Source organism: Pipra filicauda, unplaced genomic scaffold, assembly GCF_003945595.2.
Source record: "Pipra filicauda isolate LSUMZ 115617 unplaced genomic scaffold, ASM394559v2 scaffold340_size778089_pilon, whole genome shotgun sequence".
NCBI lineage: Eukaryota > Metazoa > Chordata > Aves > Passeriformes > Pipridae > Pipra > Pipra filicauda.
Window position 1 is genome coordinate 163,554 of NW_024104466.1, and position 14,178 is coordinate 177,731.

At 45.2% G+C, this 14,178-nt stretch overlaps 2 protein-coding genes and 1 long non-coding RNA gene across 3 annotated transcripts in view; 2 read left to right on the top strand and 1 right to left on the bottom strand.

Moving 5' to 3' along the window:
- Positions 1–4,076, top strand: part of LOC113996821 (alcohol dehydrogenase 1) — a 12,229-nt gene extending 8,153 nt beyond the window's left edge. Inside the window, exons 7-9 of the mRNA XM_027738148.2 lie at positions 200–335; positions 1,627–1,765; positions 3,230–4,076. Of these exons, the coding sequence (XP_027593949.2) occupies positions 200–335; positions 1,627–1,765; positions 3,230–3,254 (300 nt within the window). The 3' untranslated portion in view covers positions 3,255–4,076. The remainder of the gene's footprint in view (positions 1–199; positions 336–1,626; positions 1,766–3,229) is intronic.
- Positions 1–4,946, bottom strand: part of LOC120323783 — a 19,993-nt gene extending 15,047 nt beyond the window's left edge. Inside the window, exons 1-3 of the long non-coding RNA XR_005564625.1 lie at positions 4,585–4,946; positions 1,426–1,480; positions 929–1,142 (exon numbers count right to left, since the gene is read on the bottom strand). This is a non-coding gene — a long non-coding RNA (uncharacterized LOC120323783). The remainder of the gene's footprint in view (positions 1–928; positions 1,143–1,425; positions 1,481–4,584) is intronic.
- Positions 4,947–6,897: 1,951 nt separating this feature from the next.
- LOC113996819 (alcohol dehydrogenase 1-like) lies at positions 6,898–11,443 on the top strand. The gene is made up of 9 exons (XM_027738144.2): positions 6,898–7,041; positions 8,262–8,363; positions 8,600–8,741; positions 9,059–9,146; positions 9,264–9,483; positions 9,591–9,851; positions 10,146–10,281; positions 10,626–10,764; positions 11,199–11,443. Exons 1-9 carry the CDS (start codon positions 7,024–7,026, stop codon positions 11,221–11,223), a joined length of 1,131 nt encoding a protein of 376 aa, XP_027593945.2. The 5' UTR covers positions 6,898–7,023; the 3' UTR covers positions 11,224–11,443.
- Positions 11,444–14,178: the final 2,735 nt, after the last annotated feature.

Here is a 14,178-nt window from a genome sequence, read left to right on the forward strand (position 1 = left end):
GGGAGGGAAGGAGAACAAAGCTAGGAATACTTAACAGCAGATAAAGTGGTGTGAGCAGATACAATGGAAATTTTTTTATGTGGTCCCAGTTATAGAAAACGAATTGCAAGTAGAACCCTGGGAGGAGGAGGAGTTCAAACTTTTGTGCCTCAGTGGCAAATCTTTTATGACTCTGAGTGTCCCTCTATTTCAAATACAGACCGCAGCCTTGGCCTGTTGCCAGTATAACTACGGAGTCAGTGTGATTGTGGGAGTGCCCCCTGCAGCACAAAAGATCACTTTTGATCCCATGCTTCTCTTCACTGGTCGCACCTGGAAAGGCTCTGTCTTTGGAGGTAATGACTTGGAAAGTTGTGGTTTAATTGGCTTGGGAAACTTGTAAATCATCTTGGATGAAATAGGATATGTCAAATTCACTGCTTAGATTTTCTTAAAGGAAGTAATATTGATAGCTATTCTGCTGACAAAGAAGTACATAAGGAATTAATTATGGGAACTGTTAGTTTACGCCAAGAGAAGGAGGGAGAAAAACAAAAAGGAGGAAAACAGGGAAGAGAAGAAGAGAGACAGAAAGGAGGAGATAAAATGAAAGAAAATAGAGAAAAAGAAAGAGGAAATAAGAAAGAAAATAGGAGGAAATGAGAAAAAAGAAAGGGAGAGAGAAAGGTTGAACAAGAAAAGGTGGGGAGGGAAGGAGGAGAAGAGATAAAAATAAAGCAGAGGAAATGAGATAAAGGGAAAGACAGGAGAAGGACAAAGGGAGAAAAAAGAGAAAATGATAAAAAGATAAAGCGGAGGAAGAGAGGAGAGAGGGAGGGTGAGAAAAAGAGCCACAGCAAAAAAAAAAAAAAAAAAAAAAAGAGAACAAGAGGGAGAGAAAGAGGGAGAAATGGAGAGTCAGGACCATAAAGGACATCAGGGGTCATACCAGCTGATTTCCACACATGTCAGACCCCAGCTCAGCCCCTGGACAGCTGCTGACAGTTCCTTCCAGTTCTTTCTCTTTTTGGAGCTCTCCCAGCAGAGTCCCACATGCAGCAAGTCCTAGCTCACTCAACACCAAGCCGAAGGCCACAGAAAACTTGTTTCCAACAACAGGGCTTCTCACTCACAGCCAGTTCTCTGATGTATTCAACAGGCACCTGAATAAAATAGCAGAGACAAATTAGATTCCTCTGGAAGGGCATCCTACAGTTTGTGACAGCTTTATCTAATAGTGCTTGTAAGAAAAAAGATACACATCCACCCCCCACCCTCAATTCTGACCAGACAATCAACTTTCCACTTAGCAGATTACCAATGGCTGTCAGCATTCTGGCTTTTGTATGAAATGGGATTAAGTTGAAACAGTATTTGATGCGGGGGAAAGTTTGGATTCTGTAAAGATTCAAATATTTACTGGTCTTCTACCAGTAAAGCACTTACTGGGTTTGCCACATGTGGAATAGCTGCACTTCATCCCATGTTTCCTGCTGGTACCCTGTTACAAAGGTAAAGACATGCTGCAATATTTAATCCTGTTACTCTGCTATAGCAAGTTTATCTAACATTTAAGCTGCTGTGGGTTTTATCTATTTTCACAAGCATTAATGTTGCATTATCCATTGTCTCTGGGGTTTTTTTCAGGCTGGAAGAGTAAAGATTCGGTCCCTAAGCTGGTTGCTGACTACATGAATAAAAAATTTGTTCTGGATCCATTAATAACCCACAAACTTCCTTTCACAAAAATCAATGAAGGATTTGATCTGCTGAGGACAGGGAAGAGGTAAACATGGTTTCATTGTAAATGTGCATGCAGTTCACCACAGTAAAGATTCTGTATAAATAGCTTAAAGGAGCTGTACAGTAAGACAGAGCCTGACTTCATGGCAGAGAATGGGGAAGGCAGCCAACTACGCCCCTTAATCTCTCCCAGTGTGTGCCCTGGGTTGCAGCCGTGACAATAAAGCCAGCAAACCTTCAGCTTTTGAAATGCAGTGGGCCCTGGCCTTCCTTTCAGGGGTGAGAGTGAGAAAAGACAATGCAAATGAGGAAGTCTTTGCCCACTACTCATTGGAAAAGAGCACACAGCCAAGGGAGCATGGGAATGCCAAGCTGCAGAGTGCCAGGGGTTAGCTACATCGCATTCCAAGAAACATTTGAGGATGAAGAGCAGGAACACAGTAAAAGCCTATGTTTACTGTAAGAGCAACTTACCATTCCTCTTGTGAGTTATGTAACAGTCCCAGTGCAATTGGTTTGGAAGTCTCTGGGTACTCTACCTTGAACTTCAGAGCTTTTCAAAAAGGAAAGTATTTGCTGTATATATACATTACAAACTCAGAATTTGGCTCTTGTGCATTCCTCAAATATTGTGAAAGTTCACCTCAGGCTCTGCTTTCATAGGGTATTGAAATTGGAAATATTCTTTGCCAAAGACATTTGACAAGGTTCATCATGGAAATTCAAAATTGTCCTTGGCAGAAGTAGGAAATACTTTTGTATACCTTAGTGTGTGGGGACTACCCTTTTTTGAAGTTCTAGGTGTTTGTAACTTACACAGTCTGGAGAATTACCTTCATGTTTTCTTTTAATTGTCGTTTTCTAGCAGTTATTTTAGGTGTTACTTGCTATGGATAGAAAAAGCAAGTAACAGAAGAATTTAAACCCCTGAGGTTTGTTCTCAGGCTCTAATGATGCAGCACACACTTCATTTTATGATTGTCCTTATTTTAGACGTATTATAAATGTTAGTTTTAGTTTTTAGTGTAACAAATGGGAAAGTGATGAGGACAGAGATGCCATCAGCTTTGCTAGAATACTGAGAGTCAACCTGAAGACAGAGGCACATTGCAGCTGATCATTCTTACTGAGTGAAATACTTCGGTGTTTCAGCACAGAATAAGTTGTACCAGTCAGAGGTTACCCTTACAGCCATTTGTAATTGGAAATATGGATCTAAGCCCCCCCTCCCAAGAAGTTGCCAGGCTACAGTTGGTAATTAAATACCAGGAGCCCTGGGCCTCACCAGTGAAGCCTTTGCAGTCTTATGTGAATTTTGTTCTCTGCAGCTGCAACCAGGTTTGCACATCTGCTCTGTCCTTTTGCTGCAAGTTGGGATGGGGGGCAGGCAGGGAGGGAATACCCTGGTTGACAGCAGTAGCCTAGATTATCAGAGAAAACAGCAGTGTTCTGCTGATGTTAGCCCAGGGCTTTTCTACAGTCACTAACTTGTCATTTTATATTGCAGTATTCGCAGTGTCCTGATGTTTTAGGATTCTCCAATGTTAAGCAGCAGATGGTTCAGCACTAGTACAAACTTTACCATCCTCCAATACAACTGATATGAAATACAAACCAAGACATTCCTGAAAGGTCTACCACCACCATCCTTGAATAAAAGGATCAGGCTCGAACTCCACACTTCAAGCACAACATTTATAAATGAAATAATCTTTTTCTTTCTACCTCCTTCTCTTCATTCTTGTTTTAAATCTTCTACATTGTGCTGTAATTTTTTAATAGCCAGTTATGAGTTACAGAACTTGCTGCTGCCACAGGTGTTATAAAAATGTTGAGTTTTTTAAATTACTTATAATATACAATCTTTTAATAAAATAAAAATTAAGAAAACAGGGCTTCCGTAACACTGCAAGCTTAAGAGACTTGTGCACGCAGTTCAGTACAGTAAAACAGTTAGAACTATGTATCCATCCTGAATGACTTTAGCATTCCAGTGCCTGATAGGCAAGGAAATTACTGCAGAAATTAAAATTTATGGTGACCATGTGTTCTTGTTAATAATTTCAGTAAATGATATTTAAGTAAATCACAGACTTAGGTACTGAAGAATGTCTCACCACTGGATATTTTAGCAAATTAACACTTCCAGACATCTTATGTAAAACTGCTGTGGTGGTGTTCTGTATTGTGGTTTGTCTTTGGTGGGTTTTGTTGTTTTTTTTTCCTTTACCTTTGTGCCTCTTTCTTGGCGTTGTTTTAGTTGTTGATCAGTATGGGTTTAGATCTTTGGCCAGTTTATACAAGTGCATCTGATGTTTGGGAAACAATGTGAAGAAATATGAATGTGCATCAAATATTGATTTTTGTTTCCATTACATAAAGGGGAGGTTTCTTAACCTCTTAAGTGTGAATACAGAGTAAAGGGGAAAAAGCAGGTGACTGGTAACAGTTTGCAACAACTCAAACCATAAAGCATCTTGCTGCTTTCTGCATTTGCAATGTGGAAACAGGAATAGAGGCTATTTCTATCTTGGCACATATGGTCAACATTGACTTATCTTCTGAAAGGACTAATCAGAGCTTGCAGGCACTCATTCACATGCATGGCAGCTGGGTAGGAGAGTCTGTGAAGTAAGGGGACTCTGTGCTGCTGCTGAGTTACTTTTTTTTGTCAGCAGAAAGACTCTTTGAGCTGCCCGGCTGGTTTAATGATTTGAGGACAAGTTTACCAAGAGATTACACTTTAACAGAAGAAGATCGTTAAACATGTGTATAACCTAAATTTACACAATTAAGAGCTGAACTTCAGTCTTTAGACTAGAAGAGGAAAAAAATTGAGCTAGAGAATAAATTACAACAAACCTCATTTCTATGCTCTTCAGGATGATGCAAAGCCCATTTTTGTTGTTCTAATCTGCCAAGCATAGTAAACATCTACTGTTAGTATCTTTACTAGGATAGTTGCTAGTGTCCAAAACAATAAACCATTCTCCTTAGGGACATTCTATAAGGCAGCCATCTAGTTCTGTCTCCACATGGAGGAATGAAGTGTCTTCTGACTGGAGAACAACAAAAAGTTCATAGTTACTTCCCTAGAGTATTGTGCCCTGCAGATCCTCATCAATAGTCAGCTGAAGATCAGTTTGTCTGTGTGATTGTACAGCGTGGACAGAAGGTTTCTGGCAGACCTTCCTAATGGCTCTCTGGCTCTGAGGTACTTCAGGTGGGTTCAGGGCAACATACAGCAACTCTGTGTGAGCCTCCATTTTGGAGCTTTCCTGGGAGCAAGTAGAGACCACACTCCCCATCAGAGCACCAGATGTCCACTAGCACATGATGACACTACAAAAAATCCACAAAAGAACATGACAAACTCAGTAATTTCCCAAGAAACAAACTCTCCATCTGACGAAGCACAAATGGTGTTTCCTCAGACCTTAAACTATGCCAAGTGTTTACTGAACATCACTCGGCTTCGCACACAGCTGAGCACGCTCATGTTTCTGCTCTCCCATCACATCCCACCCACCCAGCCACTCCCCCTGGAAACAGCACAGGACAGTTGTGCAACTCTAGCAGCACATGCTGCAGCGTGCAGACATGCACTATGCAGCTCTATTTTTACATGCTTGTGAGATCACCCTCCCTGACAGTGCATCACGGCCAAATGATCATTTCCACACAGCATAATCCCCTTTGCTGCTTCCAGGTTATCAGATGGAGAGCACCGATCCCAGTAATAAAAATATCTCTGCTATGCAGATACCTGGGAGACAACAAGCCTGTGTTTTGTTCAAGGGTTGTCACATCTTTGGACAAATGAAAAAATTTTTCTCTTACAGATACATAAATCGTAAGTCATGACAGATTTATTTATTTTTTAATGCAACAGGCAGACCAGGCTGAATATTGAGCATCTTAAAAACTTCATTCTAAAACTCTTTATTCCTGGGAAATTATACATCACCAGCGTTCATGGTCTGATTGAGGCTACAAAAGGTGTGCAATGTATGAAAACATAGAAATTTAATGGGAAAAACTGGTAGATGTCCCTGTTCACCTGAAATACAGATAAAAATGATCCACAAGTGCATGTTGGCTCCAGTGCCAACTGCTCATCTCCAAGACAGGAGCATGGTAACACCTGGCCATCACCACCTAGAGGTTGGGCTTGACCAGCAGTGCCAAGAAGCAATTCCATGTGGCTTGAACCACTGTCACACCACAGGGCTGCCATGCTCTGTGCAAGAGCTCAGCCAGCTGCTGGGGCACAGTAGTGCTGCTGGGCTGCACCGGTGAAGCTGGAGATGGGTTCAGGGAACTTGAGACTTGGAGGCTCAACCTGCCAACACCAAGTGCCGCAACTGCTGCTGACCTTCCCCCTCGGCCCATGGAGCAGGGTTGGGACACACGGTAGCAAGCACCAACACAAACCTCTGTGTGCAGTACCCTGAACACAGAAACGTGGGACTGACATCTTCCCAAATGCAGAAGCAGTTCCCAAACACACATGCTGCTCCTCTCTGCCTGGTTCTCCAACAAGCTCTTATTCATCCGTTCTCCTATAAATCACGTTGTTCAATGCCTCAGCAGAAAACAGCTCTGTGGGAACCCAGAGAGCCTGGGGTGACGGAACCCACTCACGGACTGGGTTACACATCAGTGAAGGAAATGTGTCCTTGGAAAAAGTCCCTTCCTGAGACACTGTCACCCTACTACTCAGGTGAAAACAGCTGCAATACCACAGACAGTAAAGCTTCAATCCAGAAGGACATGTGTATTTGTACATCACACCATGTTTTCACTACCTTTTCTTTTTTCTTTTTTTTTTCTTTAAATTTTTAATCCTTTAGTAAATACCTTGGTGTGAATCGCCACCAGGTCAAATGCTCTGCCTTGGCAACCCAGAGACACTGAGGAAGCCCCAGCAGTGCTGCAAATCTCCTCCCTCCACACCTGCCAGAAAACAACCGGAGGGAAAAAAATCTTCCTGTGCTCTCCATGCCTTTCAGGCAGGGGAAGCAGGGAAAGGCCTAAGGGCAGAGTCACTGATAAAAGCCACTCTGGAGGACTTCTGACCCCATCCAGCTATCCGGCTCCTCCCCTCAGCACTCCCTGTGCTCCTCAGCGTCCAGCATCTGACACAGATTAAACACAGCTCTCTGCTCTCCAGCGACAGTGCCATGCTGGGAGTGCTCCAGTTCCACAGCTGGGGGACTTTACAACACGGAGCTACGGCCAGACAGGCAGCAGCTTCCCTACACCCCAATAAAGCAACGGGAACGCCTCTGCTAACACCACATGGCCACTTCGGGAAAAGTAAGGACAATGCCTTTTCCATCTTCCTTTCCAAGCTGCCCTGCTCTTGGGGAAATACTCTGCAAATGGCTCAGCCTGTGCACTGCTACTGCATGCCCTCTCTCCTCCCACCTTACTCCCCCAGCTCTTCCAAACCCCTTTGAATTACATGAGCTTCTGCTTTCCTACAACTGCACCTGTCAGTACCTGCATTAGGTAGTGCCTTCCTCCTCTGTCCCACCCACCAGCTCAGGAAGGAGATACTGAATTGTACTGCTCTGAAAAACACCCTCCTGCTCAATCCCACTCTCTGCTCCTGCTTTGGCAGGAAATGTAGCTCTTCCATCTTGCAGCCACTCATCTCCTGCATTCAGCCTTGTCCATGGCGATACTTTTTTCAAGCTTCAAGCTCCATTTTGCTGATGTCAGAGCAGTTTTGGGTTGATCGGTGCAGGATTTGTGTGATGTCACACACAAAGCATCGCTTTGGTAAGGCAAGCAATTATCCAATTGCCAGCCAGACATGGACCGTTTCCTAATCCCTCTTAGTTACCTTCAGCCCACTGAAACTCTAAGTACTGTTCTTCTTGCCTGAAGCTGCAGAAGCGCTTGTGTTGCTGTCACACCTGTCTAGTACACCAGAGTCTTTTCCCTTCAGGGATCTTCTCCATGTCGCCTACCAAAAGCCAGTTTGGAACTCACTTGGTGTTTACATGGCAAACATGAGAGGGGCCAGAGCTATCCTCAGCTTCTCCTTAGCTCAGACCAGTCCAAGGCTAGGCAGATATCAGCACTCAGTGCTGTTGGAAGGGCCCACAGCCTCTCTTGTGCCACAGCAGCTCAGCCCTGCTGCCCTGCTGTCATCCACAGAGCCCTGTCCTGCAGACACAAGGCAGGTGGATTCTTTTCAGTTTCCAGGGAAAACACAACCCTTACTCTCTCTGGACTGGTCACTTTGTCTTTGCATTTCACTCTTCACACTATGCCAGTGTTTACTGAACATCACTTGGTTTCATGGACAGCTGAGCACTCACGTGTTGCTGCTCTCCCACCACATCCCACTCACCCAGCAAGATCCCCAGGAAACAGCACAGGACAGTTGTGTAGCTCCATGAGTGCATTGCAGTGTGCAGAGACACGTGTTGGGCAGCTGTAGGTTTGGTGATTGTAGGACAACCATCCCCAGCCGTTTCCCAAAGGTGAACATTCCCATGCAGCGTAATCCTCTTGGTTGCTTCCAGGTTATCAGATGCAGAGCTGCTGTTGCCTGGGCCGTGGGCAAAGAACTCTCTGTCGAGGAGGTGGAGGTTGCGCCTCCAAAGGCAGGTGAAGTCCGGATCAAGGTAAAAAGACATTTCAATAATTTTTTCTCCCTTGCAGGAACTGCACTTCTTGTGGCTATAATTTGGATATAACCAAATGATAGCCACAAGAATATAACCCATGTAATACGGCCTGGGGTCTGCCCATAGGCCTTAACTGTCCAGAGAAGTCCTGTGGAAAATCATTCCACAAATTCAGTTAAACAAAGGCTGGGCTATTTCTGAAGTTCATCATCTACTCTTTCCCCTCCAAACAGATTGTGGCCACTGGCATCTGTCACACAGATGAACACGTTTTGAAAGGTTGCTTTCCTAATGTGGAATTCCCAGTTATCCTAGGCCATGAAGGAGCTGGGATTGTGGAAAGTGTTGGAGAAGGAGTGACCTCTGTGAAACCAGGTAATCAATGCACACACAAACACATGTGCATAAGTCAGCCCTCAAAGTGGATGAAGCTGCCAACAGGTCAGAAACTTCTCCCCGTTCCTGAGTCAGTGGCTCAACATCCGAGTGCACATTCGTTGCACTGGACTGTCACATACACTTTCCTGGTCTGTTCCTCATGTACATGAGTGGGGCTTAGAGCATTTCATCCTGACAGAGGAAGGCACGGGTTTGTGGTGGGTTCCTGCAATTGGAAAGCTCAGCAGAGGTGCTCCAGCACCCTCAGGGCCTGCTTAGCAAGAGGTACCAAGAAGGGATCCACTTTGTTGCAGGAGACAAAGTCATTCCCCTTTGCCTCCCTCAGTGTGGGGAATGCAGCTTCTGCCTGAATCCTGAATCGAATTACTGCCTGAAATGCCAGTGAGTTTGCTTCACCATCCCCTACACCTACATGGGGTTGGCTGTCTGACAACAAGTCTGACACCCCCCCATCAGTGCTTTAGTCAATGAAATAGAAATGATTGCTCCTCTCCACAGTCTCTCTGAACCACAAAACCTGATGCCTGACAAGACCACCCGGTTCACTTGCAAAGGGAAGCAGATCCACCACTACATGTGGGTCAGCACCTTTGCAGAATACACCGTAGTCCCAGAGTACGCCGTTGCCAAGATAGATCCTGCAGCACCTCTGGACAAAGTCTGCTTGCTCGGCTGTGGGTTTTCCACAGGCTATGGGGCTGCCATCAACACCGCCAAGGTTGGTGTTCAGGCATGTCGAGCACCCCAAGGCTGCCCTCACACCCTCACCAACCCCTCTCCTCCTCCTCCTCACGCTGGAGACTCACAGGGCCCTGTGCTGTGCAGGTAAAGCCAGGCTCCACCTGTGCCATCTTCGGCCTCGGAGGAGTTGGCCTCTCTGTTGTCATGGGCTGCAAGGCAGCTGGAGCTTCCCGCATCATTGCCGTGGATATCAACAAGGACAAGTTTGCCAAGGCCAAGCAGCTGGGAGCCACCGACTGCATCAACCCTCGAGACTGCCAGAAGCCCATCCAGGAGGTGCTCACTGAGATGACAGGACAGGGTGTGGACTACTCCTTTGAGGCCGTTGGCCTCAAAGAAACCATGGTAGGTGGCATTTTGGCATTTTGGTGTCTTCCCTCCCAGATCATTCACAGGCTGCCATCAGGGAAAAATTCACGCAGGTGGGAAATTCCTTGCCTGCTGCCTGCACTGCTGGGCACACCTTTGTGAGAGACAGCTGTGTACAGGTCCTAAAAGAGGCCTTGAACTCTCAGTGTCTCCTGCACAAGGGAGGATGTGTTTTCAGATGAGCAGGGAGGGCCAGATGACAGCTCAGAAAGAACACTTTCCTGACCAAGTCGACAGTGCTTTCTCTAACTCATCTCCCTGTCCCATCAGATTGCTGCCCTGGCCTCCTGCAATATGAACACTGGCATCTGTGTGATGATTGGGGTACCGAATTCAGCTTCAGAGATTTCCCTTGATCCTATGATTCTGCTGACTGGGCGTACATGGAAGGGGTCAGTGTTTGGAGGTATGAAAGTTAAGAAAACATTTTAGAAATTTCAGCTTTTCCTTTCATGGCAGCTTACAAATCCTACTAAAAGAGGATTTTCAAGGAGAAGTGAACTAAAGAGGAGCACTGCATTAAAGAGTAGCATTAAAAATGCTAATAAAAATGCTAATAAACGTGTATAGTTCATACAGTATAACATATACAACTATCTCTGCTATCCCACCCATTCCAAAGAGGGGAAATTACCACACAAGAGAGTGGCACCAGTACTGGTCCCTCAGTCCTGACCCTCACAGTAACACTCCCTTCCCAAAACTGCATTTCTCCCATCATTCACTGTAGCTGCTTGCTCTTCTTTCTAGGCTGGAAGTCGAGAGATTCTATGCCCAAACTAGTTTCCAGCTATTTGGAGAAGAAATTCAATTCAGACTTGCTGATCACGCACACGCTGCCCTTCGCTCAAGTGAACGAGGGATTTGAGTTGTTACGGGCAGGAAAAAGGTGAGACCCTGACTAGCAGGAGCGAGGCACAGCAAACAGCACCTCCTCCTAAAAGTCAAACAGCCAAATGCTCGGGCAGGCAGAGCACACAACACTGTCTTCTCAAAAAAAAGCACCTGAGTCTTTTGAGGAAGCAGGGCCCAGAGCCAGGTGTGGGGACAATCTGCCATAACGCAGAGGGAAGAGCCCACGTTCAGCACAGGGAACCCTGCAGCTCATGGTTCAGCTCAACCGAGATCCTGTGGCCTTATCACCTGAGGGGTTCCCTTCAGCAGAGATTTGAAGGCTCCCCCACTGCTGCACGTCTCATGCAGCTGAGTGAGGAAGAGGCTGGAGGGAAAGAAGGCAGCCGGTCCCCAGGCACACCTGCCGACCCCGCTGCCTGCTCCTGAACCGCAGCACCAGTAAACCCTCCCTTCCCTTCCACTTTTCAGTATTCGCAGCGTCCTGCTCTTCTGAGGGACACAGCCATGGAAAGCTGAGAGGAGGCACCAGCCCAGCAGATGCTCTCCTGGCCCAGCCCCTTCTCAACCAGCCCCTCACCTGGTGGGGCACAAGGAGACGAGAATAAGGAACTCGCCTATGCTGGTGTTGCTGCTGGTCCTCCTGTGCCCAGGCAAGACCCAGAAGCATCCCTCTTCTGACAAAACGCTTTTACCAATAAAGGGTTTCAGTCAAACTCGTCCCATGCAGTGCACTCAATCAACTGAGGTCCCACGGGCCACGAGGAGCTCCTCCTCATCCCGCAGGCCCTTCCACCACACCCCTGGTCTCAGCAGTGAGCAGCTGCCTTTGACCCTCCACTGCCACTGCCTCCCACCTTCACCCACCTCAGACAGCTCTGTCCCCAGCTCTGGCACACCTCTCTGTCCCCATCTCAGCTGGGTGAATGCTGCAGCCTCAACCAAAGTCCAGCAGGTAAATCACCGCTCCTGCTGCTGCTGCCGCTGCCGCTCTCTGGTCTCGCTCACAGGACCCCAGTGTGTTCTGCTACTTGATGTTATCCCTGTGCCAAACCTGTCACTCCAGCACCTTGTATTTAAACATCAGGTTTTCTTATCACTTTACTTTGTACTAGTCTCTCCTCATTTTTCCTTCCTCCATTCATATTTGTCCTCTTTAGACCCTTTTGCCTCCTGATCTCAGGCTTTTCTCCTGACCTAGCTTTGTTCTGGATAACAACTTCAGAGAAATTTACAGACTGGAATAAGGAAGAGAAATTCCAGGTGCATTTATGTCCCGCCTTATGTAAATGTGGGTGCTAGAGGTACTCTACCTAGCCTTTCAGAAACTATAAAGCAAAATTGCTCCTTACATGGCAGAATTAAATTCAATAGGAGCTAGCAGGATCACAACCAGTCTGGCAACTAAATTTGTTCTATGCACAAAATGAGTCCCTTCCAATTTGAGATATTCTAGGATTTTATCATTCTGTGATAGAATGGACTCACAATCAGCAATGGCTGTAAGAGTCCTGATCTTTATTTAATATATTATTCCCCTCTACCATTCTCCTTCACTAGAGTGAACGGAATCAACTGATTCTTTAATAGACTTTGATCAATGGTTTTCTTATATCTCTTCAGTGTAAAATATGTCAGGGTGGATCCAACTCTCGCATTCCTTACCTCCTTTGACTCGTCCCCCTTTCGTTTTGTATCAGGTATACAATATTTTTGGTCCTAATGGAGATGAAAGCAACAGGGCATGGTAGAGAATAGTGAGTTATCAATCCTGCAAACAAATGCAGGATATGATTCAGTTTGTCCTTCACGGTAGCATGTAAAAATGGTCTCTGAAACCAATGCCCAGGTACACTGAAGACAAAAATTTAATGCTGAGTCAGTAATAAAGGCAATAATATCTGCCTTTGTCTTTTAACTAAACGTTACTGGGGACTTGAAACTGCCACCAGCAGGGGAAAAGGCAAGATTTGTACTTAACCCTCACAAGTGCATTTCAGGGTCTTTTCCACAGAGATTTCTGACAAAGATTCTTCCAATTTTCCACTGCTTTGATACAGACAGTAAACAAACTTAATGCACACAGGGGGTCAGAGCCCTGACTCCCAAGATGAAGACAAACACCTTGAGGCCTGGGCCTATCTGTACAAACATCTGACCTCCCCGATCAATTCTTAAGACTTGTCTAACACATGAATACATAGAGCAAGTCAGGATAGGAAATACTGTGGAATGGAGATACACAGCATCTACCATTAAAAAGTTAATCATTAAATCCGTGTCTGCTGACATACAAGTTTGATTTGATTTTCCCTCTATTAATTGGATAAGAAAAAAACAACCTCTTGTCTTAAGTATACACAAAGCTGCACAGCAGCAGGATCTCACTATCAACTCCCTGCCATAATCACACACATGTCGAATCCTTTGCAGAGATGCCAGCTACCCATGGCACTTCACAACTGCAAGCACGGCAGACAGCAGCTCTGTGTTGTCTTCCCATCAATGTTGGGTTTGCAAGTTTGGTGGACTAGAGCATCACATGGATGTTTTAAGGGAAGATAATATTACACCTTTGAAAGACCTTTCTACAACCAGTTTTTAGGTTATAAACTCAACAGCAGATACTAGACATGTCTTAACAGGGGTGAAATACAGGTAGCACTGTTCACATTTATGTCCTTATGTGTGAGATGAAAACATAGGTCAATGTATGGAATGTTATCTAGGAAGCAGTTGAATGATTTCAGTATCTGTTACAGCTCTTTTAAAATTTGTTGGTTTAAACTTTGAACACTTCCAATCACACAGGATATCAGCCATAGAGCATTTGTCATCTGGAATTGCTTTCCAACTCTGGTGCAATGTAGAAAATGGATTGGTAATCAAAGCCAACCAAACTATGGCCCAAAAGCTGTGTAAAGTTGGCCTGCCTGAACCTCCTAAAGGGTATTTTTAGGTTTTGGCTAACCAGTTAAATTGGTCCACTTTCAGAGCGAAATGAAGATTGCAAAGCACATGAAAATACATGAAAGTCCTGGAGAAGAACCATATCTTTGCTCCACCAAATCTGTTGATTGAACTGATAGGAAAACAGGCATGAAAAAGAGTAGTTTAGATTTGATTTTAGTGAGAAATTCTTTTATTATATTCCAGTGGTCAGACACTGGAACAGGTTGTAGAGAAGTTGTGGATGCCCTGTACCTGGAAGTGTTCAAGGGCAGTTGGATGGAGCTCTGAGCAATCTGGTCTAGTGAAAGGTGTCCTGCCCATGGCAAAGAGGTTGAAACTAGCTGATCTTTAAGGCCCCTTCCAATCCAAACCATTCTGAGATTCTGTGATTCTATGAAGGACATCAGAATCAACTGTAGAGCAGGGTGTCCTAAGCATGACTCTACAGAGTAATGCCTTCCTGATTCATGAATGCTGCATTTTTTTATGGTCACATCTA